We start from the raw sequence: 13,929 nt of genomic DNA, 5'->3' as shown, positions 1-13,929 counted from the left end.
TATATACAAGTCTAGGAGCCCTATAACCCTATTGTTTATAAAACGGATCAAATCGAATCCGTCATATATGTGTAATCCAATTATCCAAATTTGATTTGTTTATATTCCTTTTTAAGAGAGGAATGTTTCGTTTATATTCGAAATCGAATTAAAGCTTATTATCATATTGTCATTCGAATCGAACTCGGATTGAATCCGTTATTGTATTGTATAAATAAATGAGGAAGGTATTATATATTACGATAAAATATTTAAACTGGGCTTTGCAAAATTGACTAATTGTAAGCCTATTGTTTGAAAAAAAAAAATGATTTAAAGTTGTCTGAGAATAGGAATCGCCATTATATAGAGAGTGAAAAGTCCATGTTACCCTCTACTTTCTAATCAAAATTTCAATTACAGTCTTAGACTGTGATCCCATGACCACAGCCCCCGTTCTCTCTCTTTCTCATCGAATTCCACTAGAAAACAGTAGAAATTTGATCTTCATCTCGAATGTTTCAGGTAAGACCAATGAAACTTTCACCCAAACAAACAGTGTGACGGATGTTCGTCTTCTTCACCCAAACAAACCAAAACTTTTATGATAAACCCGATCTAATCTGAGCCAAACGATATCCAATAAGAATCAATGGAGACTTTTTTTTTAATGGGGAGGGGGGTGGGGGAGGGTTAACATGGCCCTATTCCCGACTATTTCGAGAACATCCAAAGATTACGCCCATTCCAATAGCTGAATCTGCATTTTTGTTTGCATCTAATGGCCTTGCATCATCGGCCAAAACTCTACCCCCATGAATTGTGGTAACTACAATCTTCGTCTGCATCTAATTAATCTCCCAGATGTCACGACCACCACAAAGTGTTGGCTCAGCATCAGGTCTGTATAAGCTACAAGGAATTGCAAATTTGGGCTTTCAGAATATTACAACAATTGCAACGTATCACAATTCACAAGTCAACGAGATGTGACGACTGACGAACAGATGGGAGGTATTTGTCCTTGGGAAACTTGGGCATTTTAACAGCAAATAAAAGGAGACAAATCATTAAAACCAGGAATGCCAATTAAGTATTTTAGGTCATTTTGTTGTAAATAGTGTATGTGCGTTAGTCAATTTCGCAAAACCCACGAGTGTTTAGATATTTTACCAACCTTTCATTAGGTTTCTGACAATCACAAAAACCTCCACTCAAGTTTGACTTTAATAAAAAAACTCTTTTGAAGTTTTGGAAAATTCAACACAAACCTCCCTTTCATCGCTATCCCAAACCGAAAACATTTGATTGATGCATTATATTTTAAATACCCATTTTATCATTTTGTACATGATTTTTACATCAAATATTACTAAAATAACCTTGAAATAAACTTTTAACTTGAATAACCCATTTACCGCCTTTTTTATCTTCTTTTAATCTCCCATGCTCATGAGAGGTGATCATTTCAGCCCTGCCTGGAAATTCCGGGCTTGGGCTTGGGCCTGGTTTTGTATTCAGGCCCGGCCCGGGCCCACATCAGGCCCACATATGTATAATACTTCAAGCTCGGCCTGACCCGCATATATTTAAACTTATACATTTTGTATATAATGTATACATATGTATACAAGTTATTTTACATTATATTATATATTTTATATATAAATATTATAAATATGTAATGTTTGATATATATGAAAGAAATTAGCCCATAATCAAGCCCGACCCGGCTTAGGCCCGTATATACCTAGGCTAGGGCTTATGTTTCAGGCCCAGAACCCCGGGGTTCACTTAGCTTTGATGAGTGGCCACCAACCTCTCCTCAGTACAATTGTCGCCGATCTTTGTTCAAAGGAAACACCACAACATCAACTGTTGCCAGTCTCTGGAAGCAGACTTGCCGATAATCTCTACCGCTACCAAAATTTAGGGTTCCACCACTATTGAGGTTACTAGTTCCCTTGGATGCTGCCATTGGAGCTGAATTGCCTTGCGGTCTAAACCCAAAATCTCTCGCCAAAAGACAAAGGAACTCATCCATGATTTGTTAGTTTCTTTCAGCTTCCCAAAATCTGGGCGCAATTAAGATGGGAGGGAAGAATCCAAATAAGACATTATAATTCTCAATTGTGAATTAGGGTGAAGCAAGGTGGGGGGCTTATGCAATGCTGGTAGATCTCAGGTGATGTGATTTGTGATGAATGTAGAACAAGATAAGGTGGACCATATATCGAGGATGTAGTCGATGAGCCCAAACCCCTTGCTTTAGTCGACTCGTCGGAGATTGAAGATACAACTGGCGATTGAGAGAGTTGTTCTGTAAGCTGATGGACCAAAGATTGAGGATGCAGCATGTGAGCCCAACCCCCTTGCTTTCTGTCAACACGTTGGAGATCAAGGATGAAATCGACGATCCTAGCCCCCTTGCTTTAGTCGTTGATTGCTGCTATTTATTGAAAACTGAAAATGAGGAGAAAAACGAACTAGATCTCAGATTTGAGTATCTCTCAGATTTCAGGAGACGTTGGTTTGATCCCTTTCTTTCTCTCTCTCTCTCATTCTCCTTCTTCTTCTTCCCCTTGTCTCATCACCGTTGCTAGTAGCGGACCCCTCCACCTCCTTCCCCTCTCTCTCTCTCTCCCACTCTCTCCTTCTCCCCCTTCGTTCTCTCTCCCCTGTTGACCTGTTTCATCTCCTTTAACTTTGGTCACAACCAGGGATGAGGCCTCTACGTCTATGGATGAACTCAGAGAAAGGCAGTGATACAGAAGACAGTGATGTTGCAGAGAGATGATGACATCACTGTAACATGGTTGAAATTAATTTCTAATGATTCATCAACCCATGGACCACCCCTACTATAAATCAAGCATACGAGGGTTGGGGGGAAGATTTGGGCTTATTGTTGTCACTGTCCTCAACCTCCGGGTATGGTGCAGTAGTTGACAAAGATGGAGACGGTCGGAGGAAGATAAAGGGAAGAGAGAGGGGTTGGAGAAAGAAGGGGGTGTCGGGTTGACAGAAAGGGGATGGGGTAAAATTAGATTTTAAAAATATTTAAGCATCACATGGTGCCATGTGTGTATGGGTTTTGATGAAATATTAGCAGATACTAACGATAAGAGTAGAATTAAACAATTGTCATAAATAGTAAGGGTGGTGCCACTCAATTTTTAAACATGAGGGGTAAATTTAATCAATTAGCTTAAATCATAATGATAGTTTAAGAAATTTATCCAAAAAAAGCGCAGCCGTTCTTAAAAAAAAAGAAAAAAAAAATCGTTACGAGCGGGAAATCTGACGATTTACTAGCCTAGCGGCCTTAGCCCTGTGTCCCAAATTCCGAAATACTTAGAGTATGTTTGGTTCGCAGGAATAGAGGTCCGGAATCGGAATCGTCAGTTTGATTGGGTGGAATCGGAATCCGATTCCCATTCGGGGCGGAATGGCCATTCCCGACCCACCCCTTCGGAATCGGATTCCCATTCCAGCCAGTTAAGAAAAATTAAAATGACAAAAAAAACCCCACAAACCCCCCGATTCCGAGTTTCCAACCTCTTTTCTCTTCTCTCGTCACTCCCTCCTTCAAACCTTTTCTGCAGTTCGGCAGTTGAACTCTGAAGATCCGACCTGAATTATTCCGGCCAGGTAAGTCATCACGGATCTCTCTATCCTTTCCTCTTCTTCTTCTTCTTCGAAATTCACCGCCCATGCTCTGACTGAATCTTCTTCTTCCTCGCCTCCTCTTCCTCCTTCTTCCTTCTTTTTTTATCACTAACTGAAATATGGTTTTATGTTTTGCAGATCCGCTCCTACTCTATTTGGGATCGATCTACTTCTTCACTGCTACCATTAACGAGATCTATCTACTTCTTAACTGCTACCATTAACGAGTTTTTCGCACCAATCAATCCAGGCAATCGGTGAGTATAGTTCATAGTTGATAATCTACTGATTAATTTGTTATTTTGATTAAACTATCTGCGATAGTTCCTTGTACAAAGTTTCTTCCAAATCTCCCTCACCCAGTGAAGAAGACAATCTGGTATAGAAATTGTTCCTTGGTGGGAAGCATAACCAACCATAAAGCTATTGTTAACAGCAAACAGCCTTAACCAGATATTCCATACCCTCTTTGTTGAACTTCTTCCAAATTTATTTCTTTCAGCATTGTAATCACTAAATCAGAATGTGTCATATGAAAAGTTTAATTGCTAGGATCTCAGTATGTCATTTCAGCTGGGCTAGACTAAATTGATTAAAATTTAGGTTATTTCAGAGGAATGGACGGTCTGTTATTTTATGGTGGTGATTTGGGGACAACTCATTGTTATTATGTGTTCATTTAAATTGGTGGTTGTGATCTCTTATTTTATTTTATTTTATTTTTTGATCAATAAGTTGTGGTCTCATTACAGTTTCTCATTGACTGTCCCTTTCTAGTTTTTTTTTTTTCTATGTTTTCTAATTTCTTTCAAGGAGACTAAAAATATACTGCATTGTTTTTAGAAATAATCAAACCATCTAATGAAGCACAAGTTGGGATTTAAACAAAAGAAATAGTACATCAGCCCATTCTTAATCTGTACAAGCTCTACAAACACAGAAATAGTACATCAGCCCATTTTCATTGTGGGGAGACAAGAAAAGATTCCAAGATTGTATAGGATTAAGCTTTTGCAGGAAAAAGAATATACATTTTTTTCCTTCTGAAACAGGGCAGTATTTTTTCAGGTAACTGTAGCAGGAAAAGACTGATAAAAAGAAGAAATAAAAGAAAAAAAGAAAAAAAGAAAAAAAGGAAAACATTAACAGCTACAAGCAAGAGTCAAGACAAAATAACCCAAAACAGAAAACAAAAAACACAGTGTTGGCCATGGGGGGCAACTCTTCAATCTGTAACTGCTATCCTGTACCATAACAACTTTTTCACAGTAACTTTCAGAGACAAAGAGAATGTTTTTAGACCCAAAAGGATAGTTCACACTTCCCAGCAGTACTTCAGTAATTCAGCCCGCTCTTTTATCCTATCTGTACCAAAAACCAGATAGAACCTTCAAAATCAAATAGCCTAGTTGAATTTATAAACCGATCAATCCATGGTGTAACGTTAGCCGATGATCAGCCTAGTTGAATTCTGGATGGAGCAGGAAGCTTCATTGTGAATGGCATAGTATTACGAGAAGAACATTGAAAGATTCCAACTTCTCTGTGTCAGCTGATGTCCATCCATATAAGAGAGAAGCAGAAAAACTTTTTATATGTTAATGGGGTACCATGCAACATTGTATTGTCTAAAGTGTCTTATTGAGAATCTCTCTCTGTCTGTCTGTGGATTCCTTTCTCTTTTGGGTTACTTTTGTGCAGCTTTCGATATCCACATTCTTCCTCCCCCAGCCCCAATCCCCAATCCCAATCCCTGGCAGTGAGCTTCAAACCTCAAAGCTAAAGTTACAAACATAAGCGCTCCCTGCTGTCTCACAGTGCCACAGAAGTGCCCATTTATATATCAGAATCTTTTGATATAATTTGCTTATACATAATGGATTCAATCCAGCCAGGTCGAATCATGAATGGAATCAGGTGGGGCATGATATTTCACATAGTATCATGATGATGATCATAAGGTAGAGATGATAGACCCAGTGTAGTGCACATTTGTCTTTTATAGTTTAAAACAGATCTGCCAAACTACTTTATACATCAAAGTTCTAACTGGGTCTATCATACCTTCCTTCTACTAGGGGTGCCAATTCGATTGGGCTTTGCTTATTGTTGGAGAAATTGAGTGTTAAGATGATATAATTCTGATGAATACTCTAATCGGATTTTTCTACAGATTATTTCTTTTTTTTGTTTTTTTCTTCTTGCGTGGAATAGTCTAACCACATCTTCCTGGAAGCTGGAAATGTCAGAGACATGCCTATCCATACCGGTTGTTCTAAATTTACCATGATTTTCTTTTATTTTAAATTTCCCCAAAGCATTTCTCTTTGGTAGAATTATAGTTGCAAGTGGAATCTGTTCGTTTTCAAATCTGCATGTTATGTGGTTTTGGTGTTTCTGTCTCTGTCAAGTGTCAGCAGTGAGTGAGAGAGTCTTTGGGGGAAGCTTTGGAGATTATCAGCAAAGGGAGGTTTTAGATAATTTCTTTAAAAAAATCTCTATTTTTAAATGACTATTTATATCAATCTATTATGATGCCAACTGACGTGTTCTCTGGCTGGTTGTATGTATATGTCGGAATTTCAAGCTTGAGTTCTCTTTACCATTATTAGAGTAAAAGAAAACAAGCCAATTTCAAAGTTAAAATGATGCTAACCAGAACAATAGGAAATTCTTTTGATCTCAAAAGATTATTTCTATTCAAGGTAGAAATCAGTGGGTTGGGTCACTGAGATTACTCACAGCCAATGAGCCAGTAATTGAGATGGTCATTTGTCATTTTAGGTATAAGGGGCCATTTATTAACAGCTGAAATGGCTGAACTGAAACAATAAATAATCAATCCAATTCCAGCCATAGTCATTAAGGAAACAATAAGTCCATTATTTCCACATCAGCTTGTTCTCTTTTGCTTCTCAATCCCATGAGAATTTTGTGGCTTTTTATTTTAAAAAATAAAGAAAATCAGAAAGGGTTACTTAAAACATTCAGTTTCCTTAATTTTTATTAGGAAGCTGAATACAATCACTCCCTAAGGCAGGGTATGATTCAATTCAGATCTCCTACCCACAGGATACTACAGCTGTACATTGGGAACATCTTGAGTATAGTCATAAGCTGGTAAGAGGAGCCACCTTGAGTGTAGAAATAGTTCTTGGAATGGCAGACTTAGCTGGGCAGAGGAACTCTATCTGGAGGTAGGAAATTATTCCGTAAGAGGTTCAAACTGTCAGAGAGGTCTCCTTGGTTGTAACTCTCAAAGGAGTAAGAGTTAGCTCTATATCTGAGCTGAATATCTGAAGGGATAAACTGGACTTGGTCCTGGGATTTCATGTATAAGCTTGTATTGTATTCTGTCACTGTTTGTGGTGTTTTAATTATGTTTACATGTAATGTAGCAGTAAAAGGGGCCAGTTCTTGATACAATGGTAAAATTTCACACTGACAAGAATGGAGAAGCAGATTTGAATATAATAGTATCCACTTCGGCAAAAAATGCCAAGGATTTGGTCCTTATCTGGTCGACCCCTCCTAAGACCCCGGATAGCTAGGACCAAAGTGGAATTTAAAACCTGAGTTCTAATTTACTAAATGATATCATGAGGGTCTGTCTATGGGCTCAAATCTTGAATTTCCTAGTCTTTATTGGGGATCTACTCACTGCTGCTTTTGCTCCTGGATGGGTTTTTTCAGAGGCCGCTTTGACATGTCAGCATCATCATCATCATCATCCTTGCCTTATCCCAAGTTCCCAACCATATGGAGTCAGCTACATGAATCCTGTTTTTCCATACAGGGGATGGGACAAGTTTTATTTTGTTTATTTATTTTTTTGAACACGAAACTACAAAATTTATTCAGATGTAAATGCAGAGCCCATAATTTAATAATGAACATGACACTGAATAGAGTGAGATGATGGAATATACATCATACATGCAGTTGACCCAGAAGGTTGGAATAAGGCTTTATTGAGTTCAGTTGAATTTAGTTTAGTACATGGAAAGGTGGGAGGGATTACTATTACTTGGTTTATGCATTTTGTAATGTTTTGAACTGGTTTGTTTTTGAAGAATTTTGCTAATCTTACTTTTGGAATATGCTATTTGTACATTTTCCTAGAGCTTCTTTGAAATTGTTTATTTTTTGGGGTAATATAGTTTAAGTTGTGTGTGTAGATTAAGGAGAACAGTTCTTCATGGTTGGTCAGGAGTACCGTATGGTAATGGTAGATGAAAAGTACTGGCATCCAATGCCTGATGAGTAGCATACAACTAGAAGGTTTAACAGTCTCCTGTGAAGCTAAAGGCACATCTGCATATTATTTTCAAATTCAGCATCCAAAAACTTAAATTTCTTATTTTTATTATGGCTTCACCACAATGTTGTCTGCTGTCTACCATCAGGGATTGCAATCAGAACTATGAATTTTGAAGGGCTCAACAGAGGAACATCACATCTGAAATAGCTCTCCCTCTCTAACTCTCTTAAACAGCACATTATGCCACATGCTAACAGATAAAGATGGGGAGAACAGATGGGAAGTTTTTGTCCGCTGATGTTATCTATGAGGGGATGTCTAAGTCCAATTAGAAAAGTGAGGATAAATCTTGAACTTTAAGAGATTGGTAAAGTATGAAATGCCTGGAGAGTGCATACAAGGCTATATAAAAAATCTAATAAAAAAAATATTGAACTTTAAGAGAATGCTTTCCTTTTCAAGCTAAATCTTGACATGCATTACTAACTCTAGCAGTAGGGGTCAACATGGAACTTCTCAGATTGAAAAGGAGTAGGAATGGCACAGTTCATTGAGATCAAAAGGAGATGAGATATTCACCTGGGTGATACATTCTCTGCTGGACTGATGTTTTAAATGTTGTAACCTCCTAAACAAAAAATGTAACAATTAATTAATATTTTCAATCTGTTTCAACAAACTGATCTTTCTGTGCTTTTTTTTTTCTGTATATTTTGGAGGTAACCTATTGAGAATCGATTTACCTTCTTGCCCTCTGATTATTGGACTTGGACTTGGTGGGCTTTTTTGTGTTTTTATTGGACTTGTTTTTATTTGTTTATGTGTTTGTTTATTATAGGCCATGGACTTAGAGATTGATGCCCAAAAGTTGAAGAAAATCAGAGAATTTTGATCAGGTTATATTCCAGAATATATCAGGTATAACACTCTTGAATTCCTAGAACAAAGTTTTTTGAATATATTTTATTGGGAAGTTCCCTTCTTATGTAGAATTTTCTAAGAGTTTTATTTTTTGTTCTTATAGCCTGCCCATTGTTCATTTTGTCTTATTGTCCAATGGAGCGAGAGCAACCCTTTCCTTTCTTTGTTCTCTGAGCCTCCCTCTTGAGCAACCCTAACTCGAATCCCAGACAAAAATAAACATCCACAACTCTCCATTGAAATTTGGTTCATAATTATGCGCCAATGGACATACGAATCGCACACTGGATTGTTGAATTTATGATTCTACAACCAATCGAAGATTGCGTGGTGAACACTCTTCTTTATGTCCTTCCCCTCTCGGACAATGATCTCCGTCTCAAGAAGGCAATACTTTTAAGGAGAATCTCTTCAGAAGTATCCAATGGTTCCGTTTCGGAGAGGGTTCTTGAATCACTAGAAAGGATTGAAGAGTTAGAGTATATGGAAGGAAATTCCATTCTGGAATCGATGAAGGAAGCTTATTGCGCGGTAGCAGTTGATTGTACAGTGAGGTTATTACGGGAGGGTCCGGGCAAGCGTGCTGATTATTTTGATTCAGTCAAGAGGACCTGGATGGCCAGGATAGGCAAAATGATTTCAGGAAAAGCTGGGTTGGTTTCGGAACAATTGAAAGAGACGTTGGCACAGATCGAGGCGACAAAATGGAGTGCCACCGGTTGTCAAAATGTCTTAAACAAGGATACGCGAAATGATGCTCTTAGACTGCTAAAAATTTTTCTAAACGAGGCAAGAGAAGCAATGTTCCCCTCTTTTCTGGAATTCACAGCTGAAAAGATGAACGAGATGGGATTGGAAAAGAACGATTTTAGTAGTGTCTCAATACCTGATCAAGTTGGATTGGGACAGAGAGCAGCGAGTTCAACTCTCGTCCCCGAGGGAGATAAGAATTCTGAAATGCCTATAAATATACCTACGGAAGATGGCAAGAAAGTGATGCTTCATTCATCGTCTATTGGTTAGTGATGCCATTTCCTTTTTTGCTTCACTCTTTCCTTGCAAAATCATCGTGTTTTTAGTGCACTGGTTCTCTATTTTAATTTACTGGGTTCCTCCTCTTTCCAAATTCATTTTTTTTTATTCGTAAAATATGTGTGTTATTTGACTTTTCCAACATATAAAGCTATAGTTCAATCATTTAGCTTCTAAAGAATCTGAGATTACTTATGCAGCAAGAATGGGTGTGGATACTGCATGTAATAAATATGATTGCTTGCCGACACCTGAAGTTAGTAAAATACAAGAAGCTCTCAAGTCAAGTACTTCAGATCTACAAACATTGGTGAAAGACCCTCTTCTTGATGCTTTACACATTGCAGAAACTGTACTGTCAAACACTGCAAGAGAAAACATGAATCATAAACCTTCGGAAGAAAATCAAGATAAGGTAGATGCTGCTGTATCAAGCCATGATAATGAGGGCATCGTGGAGGTTCAAGCAAAGAACAGTAATATTGGAAACCAGAGTTATCAGAATATGCCAAGGCCTAGTTTGATGGAACGGAATAGTACTGCCCGCACTTATGAGGTGATGTTTGAATGACTCAGTTTTCTATTATACTTGATGAGTTATGGTATATGTTATTCATCAGGGTTCTAATTCTGTATTGCTCAAGAAATTCATTTACTTACTTTTTACTGCATTATACATCTTTAGGTGTCATTTCTTGGTGTTATTATCATCATCATCATCATCATTATTATTATTATTATTATTATTATTATTATTATCATCATCATCATCATCATCATTATCACTTATCTCTTAACATTGTACATATTAAATACTTATATTGTTTTAATTTGCTTCTGGACCATTCTTTTGGTTACAGATTTCAGGTAATTTTCGCTTGCATTTCTTTATACCCTTAACAGTTCATAGTCATACATGAAACTATTTGGTGCATGCACAATTGTGCCCTCTTAATGATTCACTTCTGTGTTACTATTGGATGGAAAGCCCTCACATGAACTGGAGATACATGAGGCATGCTGTAAATGTTGGGAGAAAAATTCTTTGGGTGAAATATGAACTTGGAGGGCTCAATTGTGCGTCCACCTGTATACACACAATCATATCTATGTAAGCAATAAAAGAGAAAATTGTTTAGTGACAAATGAATGGATAAGTACTCACATTTCAAATGCACCTTTTACCTGGGATGTTTGAAAATTCTTTCTGTATTAATAATTTGATGAACATTATGGTGTTTGAAAATTCTCTTGTATTTTAAATATTTCTGAGAATGTCAATTTAAGTGATTGTGCACTCTGTCTCACAAAATAGTGGATTCCAAGTGATATGGTTTAGAGATTGGTCATTGCAAAATGGGCCAGTCAACATAATGGCCAATGTTAAGGGAAGGGATGACACAGCTATATGTTGCATTGCCAGAAATTATCTGGGCCAAATGTGGGGATAAAATAAGAAAGAAATGAAAACTCTACAATTGGCATGCTGGAAGTGGTAACTGCAAGAGAAGCAATTGTTTTAGTGAAAGACTTGAACATTACAAACACATGCGTTGAAGGTGACTCTAAATTATTGAGTAACTGCTTGAATAGGAAATGCAACCTATCATAGTGCATTAGGACAATTGTTTTATACACTTCAGACTGCAAAGGTGTATGGATTAAATGTTAAAACCTCACATGCCTGTAATGAGGGTACTCAAGGAGTTGACTTTCTAGTGAATAGAAGATTCATGGATAGAAAGTGAATTAAGTAAACAAGATGGACAAAAACTAGATAGGATTGTAAGGGATGGTCCTGCCTAACTTAGGGCACTTCCTTTCTACTACCAAAAAGGGCCTTTGCACTATCTGTTCACTTTTGGTCAACTTCATCTGGTGTGCTTTTCTTGCTCCCAATTTTTCTTTTGGATACCTGTACCCAAATCCACTTTATTGTTCTTTCCAGGTTGCTAGGTCCCCCACTTTGGGGTTGGGTAGTTAAAAGTTGAAGTTCTGTTTAAAAAGAACCTCCCAAGTCCCAATAGGTGATGTGAAGGATAAAATGCAACTATTTACAGAAGTAAAGTTTATCCCACTCACATGTTGGATTTGTGTGTTCACTATATCCATGTCAGAAATCTGGGTTGCACAAAGATAGAAATTGGATGTCACTTGAATTGCGTTGAGTTTGCTTAGTGATGGTCACATGTCTCAACATTTTAACCATCTTTAATCAACTCAAGAGAGAAATATATCCTTAATAATTACTGACTGGTTATAAGAGAAACCAATAAAATGAGAATCTTCTTAAAATCATACCAGGAATAAATTTCAACAACTTCTAATTTGGACCTTCAAAATGTCAGAACTTAGTGGACTTGATTACCTCATCTAAACCTTGTTCGAACCATATGGGGTTGGCTACATGAATCCTGTCCCGCCATTCTGTTCTGTTCAGTGTTATATCAATCGTTAAACTATGGGTGCTTAAATGATTTATTATTATTTCCGCCCAAGTCCTTTTTGGTCTACACCTAGCTCTATTAGCCCCTTCAACTTGTAATGGATCACTTTTTCTAACAAGTGTTGTAGGTGATCTCCTATGTATGTGAATGATTTCTTATTATTTCCGCCCAAGTCCTTTTTGGTCTACACCTAGCTCTATTAGCCCCTTTCAACTTGTAATGGATCACTTTTCCTAACAAGTGTTGTAGGTGATCTCCTATGTATGTGAAGAAACCATTTCCATCTACTTTCTCTCATTTTTTGCCTATCGGAGCTACTTCTAGGTTCCTTCGCATGCCTTCATTTCTAAAACTGTTATTTCTAGTTTTACCACTCACCCATCTAAGTATTCGTATTTCCGTCACACTCATTTTCTGGACATGCTGTTTTCTTAACTGTTCAACACTCTTGCTCCATACAACATAGCTGGCCTCGCAACATTTTATAGAAATTTCCTTTTAGCTGAAGTGGTATTCGCCTACCACATAAGACTCTAGATGCATCCTTCCATTTTGCCCATCTTGCTGTATTTCTATGGACAACATCCTCTTCAATCTCTCCTTTGTTATGAATTATTGAATCAAGGTAATGGAAGAGGTCACATTGAGTTACCTCTTGGTCTCCAATCTTAAGTGTACCCTGAATTGCACTCCTATTATTATTAAATTTACATTGCACATGTTGTATTTTAGTTCTACTTATTTTAAAACTTCTTGTTTCTAATGCAGTTGTCTAATTTTGTATTTAATCATTCGCTAGTTTAGTGGACTTGAATACCTAACATACTTTTTGACTGAATTTCTAATTACTAAAATAACTAAAAGGATACATCAAATGATCAAACCAAACTAACTAAAGTTTAAGGCTATTCATGATCATATGATGCTCAAGAACTTCCCTTCTTTGGTGTGACTCCATGAAAAGCCTTGTATTGAGTTATATGTTACCCCATTCTTGATTCGGGAAGAGAAGCATGACTCCTCCAATTATCTTTTTATCTTAATCTTTATTTTTCTTGCTCCTTAATTATGTTTAATATTTATTTCAAGCTATTTCCTTGGTAGAAAATCATTTCAAACTTGTAGTAGCTCAAATAGTTATTGTAGAAGTTTTTTTATGAGTTCTAACCAGCTTTAAAGTCCATCCGATTTTAGGCATCTTTCAGGAAGTAATTTGGAGTATTTAGATTAGGGTGATAAATCTATCTTGGCAAGCTGTTAAACTTAACGTGTTGCTGTTGTTGAGAATAAAATGAATCATTCTTAAATATGTGCTGTGTCAAGATGTGCTTAATCTAAGTCTATTGTTTTTTCTTTAACTAATAGGATCTTCTCTCTACAGTGGGATGATGCTCAGGACCGACCTGAAGGATCATCAAGTCATTCAGAGAAAGTTCACTTACCTAGCCCAAAGAAAAGGTCTCTTTCTCCCTTAAAGAAGTACGAAACGATGAAATTTGCTAGGAGGAGGAAGACTAAGAGGTGGAGTTCATTGGAAGAAGAAACTTTGAGAGCTGCTGTAGAAAAGTATGTGTGCCTTTCAACATGGTTATTATTCTCAACATCATTGCTTTTGGTGGA

General features: G+C 37.2%; 1 protein-coding gene across 4 annotated transcripts in view; it reads left to right on the top strand.

Moving 5' to 3' along the window:
• The first annotated feature begins 3,471 nt into the window (after nt 1–3,471).
• LOC104594499 (uncharacterized) overlaps nt 3,472–13,929 on the top strand; it is a 24,575-nt gene continuing 14,117 nt past the window's right edge. For all 4 annotated transcript variants that reach the window (XM_088898684.1, XM_088898685.1, XM_088898683.1 and 1 more), the window contains exons 1-6: nt 3,472–3,630; nt 3,787–3,905; nt 8,748–8,827; nt 8,934–9,848; nt 10,063–10,418; nt 13,691–13,875. In XM_088898684.1, the coding sequence (XP_088754810.1) occupies nt 9,095–9,848; nt 10,063–10,418; nt 13,691–13,875 (1,295 nt within the window). In that variant the 5' untranslated portion in view covers nt 3,472–3,630; nt 3,787–3,905; nt 8,748–8,827; nt 8,934–9,094. The remainder of the gene's footprint in view (nt 3,631–3,786; nt 3,906–8,747; nt 8,828–8,933; nt 9,849–10,062; nt 10,419–13,690; nt 13,876–13,929) is intronic.

The sequence above is a fragment of the Nelumbo nucifera genome, chromosome 2, assembly GCF_055504915.1.
Source record: "Nelumbo nucifera cultivar China Antique chromosome 2, China Antique-T2T, whole genome shotgun sequence".
Taxonomy (NCBI): Eukaryota; Viridiplantae; Streptophyta; class Magnoliopsida; order Proteales; family Nelumbonaceae; genus Nelumbo; species Nelumbo nucifera.
The sequence above is the reverse complement of the archived record's forward strand: the minus strand, read 5'-3'. Positions and strand labels throughout refer to the sequence as shown.